Source organism: Marmota flaviventris, chromosome X (assembly GCF_047511675.1).
Source record: "Marmota flaviventris isolate mMarFla1 chromosome X, mMarFla1.hap1, whole genome shotgun sequence".
In the NCBI taxonomy this organism is placed as follows: Eukaryota; Metazoa; Chordata; class Mammalia; order Rodentia; family Sciuridae; genus Marmota; species Marmota flaviventris.
The window spans coordinates 26,003,080-26,016,802 of NC_092518.1; the positions used below are offsets into that span (position 1 = coordinate 26,003,080).

The 13,723-nt window shown below is 30.3% G+C and overlaps 1 protein-coding gene across 7 annotated transcripts in view; it reads right to left on the bottom strand.

Annotated features, from left to right (window-relative positions):
• Positions 1-13,723, bottom strand: part of Dmd (dystrophin) — a 2,062,171-nt gene that overhangs the window by 1,357,795 nt on the left and 690,653 nt on the right. For all 7 annotated transcript variants that reach the window (XM_071606751.1, XM_071606753.1, XM_071606749.1 and 4 more), the window contains 2 exons: positions 3,847-3,992; positions 547-759 (listed from right to left, as the gene is read on the bottom strand). In XM_071606751.1, coding sequence (XP_071462852.1) covers positions 547-759; positions 3,847-3,992 — 359 coding nt within the window. The remainder of the gene's footprint in view (positions 1-546; positions 760-3,846; positions 3,993-13,723) is intronic.

A 13,723-nucleotide genomic window follows, 5' to 3' on the forward strand; every position in this document is an offset into this window, starting at 1 on the left:
TTCATGTATGCTATATGTTTGTATATATGTACACATATGTTTATAAATACAGACATGTAAATATGAATATTGTGCTTATAGAATATTTTAGGACTGCATAGTACTTTAGATTGTAAATATTAAAAATAACTAAGCATTTGGACTGGAATTTAAATTCAGAAGCATCTTAGTCCAGTGCTTTTCTATCATACCATGATGCTTTCAAAGTTTCTTTTTGACATTAGTATATTTCACAATTGACCAACCAAAAAGGACATTACCCATAGAATAGTTTGTATTTAAAATTATCAAGCTAACAATATGTTCAAGTCCTATTTGTATCGATAAAATAATTAATTCTAAAGAAAATCTAAGAACCAGAGCTATTAATTACACTTTTAGGTAAAATACACAAATTATACTCCATTGAAAAGGTTTGTGTATTTGATCTTATTGATGTCTTCAAAGCTTTCTGGGGTTCCAATATCAATTTACCTTTAAATTTGACAATGCACTATTGGGGAAAATAAGTAAATAAGTGAACATAACAATCAAAATTTGAATTACCTGTATTTTTCGAAGTTTATTCATTTGCTCTTCTAGCTTTTGGCAATGTTCTACCAGCTGGGAGGAGAGTTTCTTCCAGCGTCCTTCAATCTCTTCAAATTCTGATTGGTATTTCTGACTAATTTCAGAGGGGGCTTTCTTTGAAATCTCTTTCACAGTGGTGCTGAGATAATTTAAGCCACTTTGTTGTTCTTGCAGAGAACTTTGCAAAGCCTCAAAATTGAAAAGAAAAAATACATTTATACTAAATAATTAACATTGATAAGTTTCCAATAAATTAAGAAATTAAGCATACTTAAAATGAAATCTATATGAGTAAATGTTCTAATATTAGTTATATCTACTGATAATTTAAGTTCTTTATAGGAATAACTTAAACATTATTTAGTGATATTTAACAATTCATGCCATTTTTAAAAACAATGTCAAACATGTCCAAATCTTTATTTTATTTTACTGAACCAAAGAATTTTAGAACATTTAATTACATTGAACCAGGGGTATAAAATAACTACATTTATGATACAGTTAATGGAGCTTAACTTAATTATACTAAACTCTTAGGAAGACTTATCTCTAGTCTTTTTAAAACTATACTAAATTATTTTGATATAAGGTAAAAATAATTGAATAAATTACCAGATTAAGGGCCTATTGATGCCAGTTAACTCAAGTTTCCTGTTTTTCAAAAGGTGATATTTTATTTAAGTACTGAATTGAAATTCTAAGATAATTTTGGAAAAATTTTATAAAATTTATTTTACATCTAACCTGTATAGGTTTCTCCTACTCAATGTTTTTTAAATGTAACTTTGATTATAAAGCAATAAACGCTCATGATTTAAGAATGAAAAAATATACAGAACTATTAGGGTTTTGTATAAATTTTCCATTTTATTCATAACTAAATATTGACTATCAACCATGTTATGTGCACATACATTCCTTCCTTCACTTATAATGTGACCTATATCATGCAAAAAATTTGACAAACTTGTAACTTTTATAGTTTGATAATACCTATGCCTATTTTGTGATACTTGATTTTTTTAACCTTACCTTTAACTTTGCTTATGTTTACTTTATTAAACTGATATCCCATGACTGACTTTTTAGACACTATCTGGCATATAACTATATTCTGAGCTAATCATTGTAAGTAAGCCATTTCCCATGTCACCAGGTATTTTTTTAAACATGTGTTTTAGTAGTTTTAATTATTTCCATTAGGTCTACAAATTCATTTCTAGCTTTCCTCATCTGTAAATTATTTTTACATCTATCACCTGTCTACTAATATTTTGAATATATTCTGGTTATTACTCTAAGATTTAGATTTTATGCAAATTATATACTCATATATATATTAATGAATATGTATTTCATTAGAAAATGTTGAAATGATTTCCTCCACAAAATAAAAATTATATTCCTATCAGTAAATGAAAATGTTTAGCTTATCACTTCCAGAAAAACAGCTAAGAGTTTTTGTGCATATGTGCCCAAATAGTATATGAAAAATGTATCTTTACAATTCAAGTTATATTTTTTTTCATAGATTTACTGGCCGTTTCTGCCCACTTTTGTTGACAACAGACTTTCTTACTCATACAAAAATTATTTTCCTTGGACTTGTTTTTCTTTAAAATTTTCTCTGGTGTTTTTACAATGGCTGTTGCTTCCATTGATTTTTATGCATCCTCATTATGTTTACAAATCTGTATTTTTTAATTTCCAAAATATTTTCAACTCTGTATTTTATATGTTATTTCTGGTGTAACTTTTGAAGTAGGATCCTTACACTTTCCAAATACTATTTATAAATAATTATTGTTCACCTATTCCTTTTTTAGTGGAAATATTCTTTTGTACTTACCTATTCTGCATTTCCTGTGTAATTTTCTCTACTTCCCTATTGCTATGCATTTCTATGCATTCTTGAAAATTTATTAGTTCTATTAGGTCATAACTTTTTTTTCAGCTAAACTCTGGAATCATTACACCACATATTAAAAATAACATAATATAACCATAAAAGATTAAACAGCTACATTTTGCTTGGTTTATAGTAAATAGTTTAAACAGAACAATATATACTAGAAAAGATTTTTTTAAAATTTCTTTAAAATTATTTCTTAGAAGAAGGACTAATCATACAGATAAAGTTTAACTTATTTTTTCATAATCTCCAAATGTAAATATAATATTTAAGTTCCTAAATGTAAGTAATGAATGTTTTCACATCTTTAAAAAATTGAATATACAACTTACGCTTTTTGAATTAATAGGAAAAGTATAGCAAATATCATATATTTTTTCATCTTTCATATTAGTATTTTTATCTTTCCAGATATATAGCTGTTAAAATGGTTACTAGAACTCAAATAAAAAATTAAATATTATATTTGATGAGTATTTACATTCAAGTCAATTTTACAAATGTACTGATTTTACCCTTGTTTCTTTGTGAATTGAGAAATATTTATTTTATTTGTTCTTTTTAGATATACATCATAATAGAATATATTTTGGCATATTATAACTAGATGGAGTAAAATTCTAATGAGGATCGTATTCTTGTGGTTATACATGATTTGGAGTTACCCTGGTGGGTATACAAACACAAGGATAGGAAAGTTATATCCAATTAATTCTACTATCCTTCCTATTCTCCACCCCTCCCTTCCCTTCATTCCCCTTTGTCTAATCCAGTGCATTTCTATTCTTCCCCTCCTCACCCTCCCTTGTTATGGGTTAGCATCCATATATCAGAGAGAATATTTGGCCTTTGGTTTGGGGGGACTGGTTTGTTTATGTCATATAGCACCATATTCTCCACCTGCATACATTTACTGCCAAATGCTGTAAGTTCATTTTTCTTTATAACTGAGTAATATTCCATTTTGTGTGTAAACAATAAACCAATGGGGGAACTTTTGGTGGCTTTTTTAATAATTGAAACCAGTAAATCTGAAATTGTGTACTAAACTAAAAATATACTCTGTACATCAACAAAATGTTTTTAATGAGAGTATTTTATATGTACACATGTACATGTTTAAATAAACACATACATATATGTATATACACAGTATATAAATTAGCTATATATTTATGGTAGAGAGAGAAAGGTGGCAAAAATTCATAAATTATATTCTCAAAATCTCTTCTTCATTTGTTGCACTGGTAAGCTATCATTCTTGTCATTTTAATTCTAATGTTAATTTAAAATTACATCAACATGGTAACTTGATATGAGAGATTCACTGTGTTGTTTATGATATTCAAATATCCACAGACCTGCAACTCTCCAAGTCTCTGCTCCATGATTTCATATTCAGTGACACTAAGCTGAGGTATAGCAAGTTTGTTTTCTGACTGCTGGATCCATGTCCGGATGGTACTCATTGTTTCCTGATAGCGCATGGGTGGCAAAGTGTCAAAAACTATCAACAGTGGGAAAAAAAAAGAGAGAATCATTTAACCATTTGAAAATTTTGCCCGGTTTACCCAAATTGTCAAAGTCACCCATGAAACTAAGTTTAACTATTAACAAAATGTGGAAATCTGAAACAGAGTATAATTATGACAATAAATTCCTACCACTTGTCTGGTATGTCAGGAATGTCAAAATTGTACTGAATTTTGAAATCATTCTTGCAAACTCTATATAGATAAATTCAGATTGTAAGGTCAGGGAAAAAATATACAGACAACTGGAGTTATTGTTTTAGAGCCATATATATTATATTCAGAGAAAATGATCAGTCTCTAACTACACCTAACTTCAGAGGCTACTCTCTTTCTGTGTTTGCCTTTGAAGAAAACAGTATAATTACCCAAAGTCCTAGATATTTTAAATTTTATCTGTCACCTCTGATTTTAGTAAAACTAAACCAACTGATGTGTGTTGAGTATATATCAGGAATGCTAATAATAAGCCAATATGTATTACCAGATCTAATTCTTATAATTAAATCTGTGAGATATGCATTGTTAAAACTATCTGAAATTAAAACTATCTGAGGCTTTTTGTAGAAAGGCATTTGGTAGTGGTTTTGACAAAAAAAAGATATATATATATATATATATATATATATATATATATATATATATATATATATACACACACACACACACACACACATTTGTGTACATGCCTTGTAATAATAAATATATGATATGTATTAATAAAATATATGTGTATACTAGGCCTTTTATAATATATACTATGTATTATGGAATGTGCCATATACAATGTTTGTTTATATATATATATATATATATATATATATATATATATATATATATATATTCTGAAGCATGTACATGTGTGTATATAAAACTTTAGTTATAGTGACCATGTTCAATGAAATTAAACCTAAAATTAAGAATTTTGCTAACAATTGGAAGCCATAACAATGACATAACAGATTTCAAGGATAATCAAAATGTACTTCTAGAACAGGAAAATGCAATATGTGAAAATCAGGAGAAATTGGATGTGTATAACAGTAAATTAGACAAGGAAGAATAAACAATCATTAAAGTGAAAGATACATGAGAAATGAATACTTGGAATGAAATAGACACATAGGTTAGAAAATAATACAACACCAGTATGACAGTCTAACATAAATATACCCCAGAAAGAATGTGGCACAATTTATATATGAAGAGATAATAGCTATTGTCCTAAATAGAAAAAAAAAAAAACATAACCCAAGGTCCAAGTTTACACAATTATATCATTAATTAAATATCATTCATTTTTATAGCTAGGAATTGAGTGTCACTTCTATATGCCAATTCCTTCTACATGAAATAGGAAACTATTTACATTTATCCGGGAGCTCATGCTCAAATTTAGTAGATTTTAATCTGAGCATTTCTGATTTCTCATTAAATTATCTCTATGGTACTTTCGACTTCACTGTTCCATTTCATATAAATAATGTGTTGTTTTACTACCAACCAGATATTTTTATTTGAATGTTATATGATAATAAACAAAGAGGTACCTCATGATTCTCAGTGAAATAGTTTGTTATGATGAAGTAAAAGGATGTGTCTGAGAAGGTATTTGAGCAAGAGATATTGAAAAAGAAAGCAGAGGCAAGGGGATATGATGGATGGATTATAAACTGCAAGAAGACTGATTTAATTGAAACTGAATATGTACATTCTGGAAAAGAGTGCTTGTTTCCCTTGTGACCATAGCTGAAACAAACGTGTATTATAAGCTTGCTAGAGGTTTTATTATTAATCAGCCCAATTTTATCCAGATGATGAGTGTATATGTCAGTAGAAGAGATAAGAAAGTGTTGGTGAAGATGTTCAAATTACTTTTTATTAGAAAGAGATCAACAAGTTTTTATGAACGTCTAATGGGATTGCTTCTCCCTTTTTTTTCAGAAACAGCTGTGTAGCATGACAATTAGAGAGTCTGATTCTGCAGTTTAGAAAACCTGGCTTTGGACTTGATTATCTATTTAGTAGTTCCAGGAAATTACTTCACTTTTTAGCACCTTAGACCTTATTTAATAGAAATAAGGATGATACTACTTTGGGGGCAATTAAATGAGGTCATTCATTGATTATTCCTTCATTCGGCAATAATTTATTCAGTACTTTGAGCACCAGGAATTCAAGAAGTAAAAATAAAAGACAATAAAAAAGCCTCAGTTCTCAACAATTCAAAATAGTTGGTGAGTCAGTAAATGAACTAATAGACAAATAAATAGATCATAATTACAAATAGAAATTTCTAAGGAGTAAGAAGATTTTACCAGGGCTGTGGGCAGGGGAGAGATCATTTCAGATCTTGCACTAAAACCAACTTAAGATATATAATTACATACAAAAAATGTTGGAACACATGAGGACTTACACAAAGGATGGTGGGCAGCCTATAGGTCTGCAACAGCAGGGAGTCAGTACCATCTCAAGTGCTAGAGGTACATGGGAAGAGCTGGGATATAATGTCACAAGAACTCAGTCATTGGGGCCAGCCCTCAGGATTATAATACACAAGGAACTTCCCTGTTGGGATGTTAGACCCTGAGATATGACATTTCCAGAAGGAGCTAGAACCTTGGAGGACTCATTCTCAGCCACTGATGGAAACACACCTGTTATGGTTTAGATGTGGTGTCCCTCAAAACTCATGTGTGAGACAAGGCAAGATCTGGAGGAGAAACAATTGGGTTATGTCCTTAACCTAATCAGAGAATCACTCATGGGATTAACTGAGTGGTGACTGAAATGGTAGGGTGTGGCTGGAGGAGTTAGGAATTAGGGCATGGCTTTGGGGGATATATTTTGTATATGGAGAGTGAAGTCTCTCTGCTTCTTCATCACCATGTGAGCTGATTTCCTCCTTCATACTCTCCCATCATGATGTTCAGCCTCACTTCTAGCCCTGAGGAATGGAGCCAGTCTTCTATGGACTATGACCACTGAAACTGTGCACACTCAAACTTTTCCTGCTCCACAGTTGTTCTGGTCAGATCCTTTAATAACAGAAGTGGAAAAACTGACTAAAACAACACCCTAATGCAGTAAGACACATATCCTATGTTATCTCCTTTTCCTACCTTCAGTATTTCATGAGGCATTCCACTGGCTAACCCAAGCCAACAGCCTGTTTTTAAAAGAATCCTGAGCAATGAATTTTTAGTGGGAAGAACAGGGAATGACACTAAAAGCAAAAAGACAAATGATCTGCATGAGGACCATGGTGGGGAGTAAATAGAATTTGATTAAGAAAGGCAAGGGACATCCATATTTTTTCCAGTATGCTATTTCTTAAGTTTAGTTGTTTGGTATGCAGATTTTTTTCATTATTCAAACTTTTATATGTCATAGGGCTTCCTTAGATAGAACAAAAGTATATAATAAATAAATAAACAGAAAAAGGGCAGCAAGTGACAAGGCAGTGATCAAAAGGCCTCTCTGTGAAAGTACCACTTGAACAATATAAAAGAAGGGAAGGAAGAACCCATGTGAATAGCAATAGGAAAGGTTTTCCAAGTGGATAAAAATAAATGTAAACCTTCTGTGTAGGAGCAATGCAAGGAGCAAGTATATTATGAACAATGTGACCTAAGTGGAGTATGGTCAGACACAAGGGCATGGGGGTCTCCCTTGGGAGATATGATGATGAGGACCCATGAAGATGATAATGAGATGCTGTATTTTACTCTATATTATTCTATATCTACTAATTACTTAGTTCATTACTGAGTATATAGCACATCTGTTATGACTATTAGTATTAGCTATGAAAAGTGATACTAGAAAATAGGAAATTATAGGAGACACACTTGAATTATAGTAGAAATTCTAAGAGTTTAATATAATTTTTTTCATTCGATCAATAGAGAAAACTTCCTGTTCAGGAAGAGAGGAAAAGATGAATGGAGATATTTATTTTTATTAGTTTGGCAAAATCAGATCCTCAGCCAAATCAAAATATACTATTCTGGAATAATTTATGAACACACACATCAACTCATAAACATACACAATACACCTACATGCTTATTTTGACACAGACTCTGGAAGAACAGCAACTTTTCTCCTAAAGACTAAGAGAAAAGTTACCAAATTATAGGAAAATGTTTCATGTCCTTAGGTTTACTTAAGCAACATAGTTTGAATATCAGATAATATTTAATGATTTTATACACATACACACAGAGACATATTTTCTGTGTTATTTCCAAGGCATAAGTCATTATATTGCACAGAATATTTAACCAATAATTTGTAACAGTGTTAAGAATAAGTTTAGGAGAGTCTTGGCATTACTAGCATCCTGGAGAAAAAGTAAATTATATTTTCGATAATTATACTGGAGTGATCACTGTATAGAGTGAACATGTATTAAACTATCACACTGTGCCCCATAAATATATACAATTAAAATAGTGATTTTTGTAAAGAAATAGTAAACATTTGAGGTGATCAGTATGCCAGTTACACAGATCTTGTTACATATTGTATACATGTACTGAAATATACCCTACAAATATGTACACTTAAAATAATTAAAAATGAACATGTATTTTAAATTGTTTTCTAAATTGTATCTATGTTAAATGAAAGGAAATACAGACTTGCAGATTTCCTATTTATCAAATGAGTCAAATAAATAAGATAACAAGAGCATGGTGGAGTATATAACCAATACTTAAAATACAGGTATACTTTAAAATATCATATATTTCCCAAACTCAGTTGGCATCCATCCATGGAGGAGAAAAGGAAAGAAGGAAGGAGGGATGTAAAGATGGAAGGAAATGCAATAAAGTCAAATAACTAATTTATTTAAAGCATAGGATAGCATGAATTAAGCATCTCTAAAATCTAGGAAAAAGATGAACATTAATATATTTGATACATTTTCCCATGATAACCAAAATAGTTCTGGCTGGATATTAAAATAATCATATGACTTGATAAATTATTTTTCCATTAATTCTCAGAAAACCTAAAAATATATACATTAGTTTATATTATCCAAAGAATAATTTATATCTAATGTTTCAGATTCTCTTTAAAAACTTGATCAAGTATCAAGGTATCTATATCATCATTTTATGTGGGCACTGTTTATGTTCTTTGCAATAATGTAAAATATTTCAAATTTTGATTGAGGATGTTTGGACATATTTTTGTCTTTCGACCTGGATCCTGAGTCAACTCTGAGTGTTTCACAGATGAATTGTAAAGCAGGGAGATAAAATTAAAAAAGGACTCATCAAGACCTAGTTTCTTTTTAACATTTTTAATTGATAAATGATAGTTGTATATATTGGTTTATATTGGTAAGTATTTGTACTCGGGGAAGTAGAGAACAGAATGATGGTTACCAGAGACAGAACGGGGAAGACAGGGAAAGGGCATAAAGATTCAGTTAGACAGGAGAAATCAGCTTTATTTTTCTACTGCAAAAAATAATAAATAATAAAGCATTATGCATTTCAAAATTGCTGAAAGTCTACAATTCCTGAAATAGCTACCTTGTTACCCATGTGTAGGTTCACCAACCAGGACATATGTCTGAAGAGCTATGGTAATAGTTACCTAATGAGCTCTAATCACACCTTTAAGTCTACAGGACTTGTGTCTCAGGAAGGACCTGTTAGATTCTCCCCTTTAGACTCCTTCTGGTCTCTGTTTAATACAGAGTGAAATAATTCAATTAGAATTGTCAATCTTATTTTCTATCACCATTTCAAATCTGTATTCTGGTAGAGGACTTGAAGTCCCCCGCTAATTACTAAGTCAACTTTCCATTCTGTTCTGAGAAAAGACAGAACAACTTATGAAAGAGAAAAATGCAGAAAAGATTATTCCCAAAGTCTATGGAAATGATGTAGGCCATCAGAAAATAATGAAGAAATAGTTGTTAAATGAGATGCACATTCCAAAGGTTAGTTTATTGAGCAACAGAATATCAAGTGTGTTTCAGAGGTTATTTATCAGGCTAACAAAAGGGTAGATATTTAAATCTATCATAAATGTGATTATAATCATTATTCTTTTGCAATATTTTTGTGATCTTGTTATTATTTACATTTTAACAGTATTAATTATTCTTTATATAGGTTATTTTTAATGTTTAAGTGGGAAATATCATACTTAAATTCAAACTGGTTAGGGAATCAATACCTTTCTCAAAATTTTATGCATTGCTTTTAACATAAAGTTATTATTTTATTATAGTCATGGCTCAAAGCTCATAGTTTTCATTCACTCTGTTCTCTTGTACCTAATAAAACTAGGCTTGGTAATTTTCATTCCATTAATTCTGAGTACTGAATATGGGCAACATACATGGGATGGGATCCTCTTAATTTTTAATACTTTTCTATTTAATGAATCTGACTTTCATTGCATGTATTTGTGCTAAACAACCTGACAAAGAACTTTCACAGGATTTACTTCATATTGATAAGCTTTGCTGAATATACATATTTTTTTCAATTCCCCCCGCATTACAATCCTCAACCAAAGTTGGCATTTCGTTGAAATTGATTAGAGTGAAAAAGCTAATCTGTTGGGCATTGTTCTGAGGTGTTTTTAAAGAAACAAATTCTCAGATTAGTTTGGCAATCAAACTATCTAATATGGTTTCTGGAGCAAGGTAGAAAACAATATATATATATATATATATATATATATATATATATATATATATATATATATATATATAATTAAAATAACGAATTAATTGTTATCCTTCTTTTCTGGGAATGTAACAATACCACATAATGCCAAAAAGGATTGCTATCAATGCTTAGAAAATTATTTTACAAATTTGTAACACTGTGTTCCATATAAAAAGATATGCTAGTGAATCCCAATTAAAGTCTTTTAATTTTGTTTTATATTAAAAAGAAAGAAAGAAAAGAGTCTTGTATATAAGCCAACATCTCCAAAGGCAAATTGAATATGAGCAGCTCTACCTCCTAGTCATTCAGATATTTTGTGGGTGCTGTGGTTGTAATCCCAAACTAGGAGCAGAAATAGTCCAGGTCCATATAGGGGAATTCACTTTATTCATTTGGTATAAAAATACATATTAATAATTCAACCAAATTGCAGTTTATTTACACAATAAGTCAATAAATATATACAATTTAATATTGTGACCATCTTAAAAGACCTCAAGTGTGCTATTGATACCTTTTTACCCAATCCAGATGTATAAAAAATATGGCCAAATGATTTAGCATTTAGTTTTTTAATACTTCTAAATATAACTTTCATCTCAAAATATTCTTATGACAATTTCTACTATTCTTCTATAGCATCATATTATAACCTATAAATACTATTTAATGTTTTACATGAAGGATGGAAATGTTAAAGGATGGTATAAGTGTCACTCAATCTGTAAAATGTCCATGATGCTTAAGTTCCATTCTCACAAAAGGCCCTAAATAAGGTCTGGCATGAGGAAAATATAGATGGGTTTATAGGCACTATATCTAAGATATATATGTATTATCACATATGTATTTTCAATACTGGGAAAGGCACCTAGGGCTTTGTGCATGCTGGGCAAGCACCCTGCCACTAAACTACACCCTAAACCTGTAAGATTTTTTTAAGAAAACAAACAAACAAAAACACTAAAATGTGAGTCCTTTACTAATATTCATCTTTGGAACTACACATGTATTTTCATTTTTATTACTTTTTTTAAATGAGTTTGTATCAATAGTGGTTTATTAAAACACAAGTTTCTTTTGTGTTTTTGTTGAATTTTCCCTGTTACAGGTTTTTGTCTAAAATTATCCCTATTCTTTCAACAATTCTGTCTTCAAGACATCCTGTTAAATTTTTAAAAAATTATTTATTTTTAGTTGTAGTTGGACACAATACCTTTATTTATTTATTTTTTGGTGGTGCTGAGGATTGAACCCTAGGCCTTGCACATGTTAGGCAAGTGCTCTACTGCTGAGCCACAACCTCAACCCCATCCTGTTAAATTTTAAAGATGACACTTTTTTATGTTCCAGCATAGCAAGTTGGCATGTTTGGCCAAGGAGCAATTCTTGTACCTCATTATATCAATCACATAATTAGTTTAAATAAATATGTCTTTTATTTTTGCTGTTGGATGTATAGATAACAAAGGATGAAAAAAGTACTATTTATACTCAGTTTTCATAATTGTCTCTGGAATTAAGAAGCATATCAACAGAGCGTGTGTCTACTGAAATAAAAGATGCATTTACCTAGACATATTAAATATAAAAGTTAAAATATGCAAATTCTAAGACAGCAAATTAAGTCAATCTTCTAACCTGGAGTTGGAAAAGTTCATTCAAGTCAATCTCCATTTTCATTTTCAATCTCAGTGTCTTAATATGGAATAGCAGCAACTAACTACAGAACTTGAAATCATGGTCATAAACTATATTTGCTATATATCCTATTTTTTCTACTATCCCAATGAGAGGGGAAGTTATTTCCTATAATTATAGTAAGAGTGATCACTCCACACACTCTCTCATATCATTACTTCTTCAAGAGCTACATCTATTTTTCTTTATCATCCCTAGAACAATGCTAGTTCAACATGAAATGGACTCTCACTTCCTTTCTGTCTCATGGACATGCCAAGCTTCCTCTTAGAATAATTTTTCATTTTTTTCTTCACATATAAGCTAGGGGCTAATGTTTTCAGTAATACAAATAGGACTAATTTCTCCAATGAAAATTATTTTAGAGATTTCAACTATTATTAATATAACACAAATTTTACATGTAAACTACGGGGACCTTCAGAAATGCTACCCTAATCTTGTCCTAATATTTCCATGTTTTTTTTTTTGTCTTTTTGTCTTCCTTTCTGTCTCATGGACACTTCTTCACTAACTTTGGCGTTCTGCCTGGTTTCGGTTCCTCTTAACATCTTTTCTCCAATTTATCACACATTTGGCACCTACATATTATAGGATTGGTTTAAACATAATCTCCCTAGCATCATGGTGTATGTCACCAAAATGATTTTAATCTATGATATTATTTAGATATTGTTATTCTCTCTCTTTCGGTAAGCTACATTAGGACATAAACATTACTCTTGGTTTTTTCTAAGTACCTGATGCCCAGCACTTTCAGGGCACATAGGAGATGTTCCAAATATTAATATTAATATTCATCATTGAGTGAGTGAACAAGACAATGCTGTGCCAGCAATATACAGGGATAAAACAAAATAATGTCCTTTTGAAATTTTAAAACAAAGAAAACACTTTCTTTGTCATTAACTAATGTTAAAACCAAATCAAACCAACAAAAACCCTATTATATTCTTGACACAATTTTCACCTCACTATTGAAATAAACTCAAATTATATTGTAGATTAAATTTCCATTTAGAAAAAGGGTATATCTTCTTTGTTAATTGATTATTCATAATAGACTAGGTCCTATTTTAATATTCATCTGAAGTACAGCATAGCTTTCCTGGTTTTTAGTTATTAGAAAAGTATTTTAGCAATTGTTTTGGGAGACAATTGTAAGTCCTCTGTCTCCAAGTTCTAGGCCAAAAATAATCTGTTTTTCTCTAAAGACTGTGGACATTTCATATAAATGGAATCTTATAATACATATTCTTTTGTGACTGGCTTCTTATGACGATGTTTTCAAGATT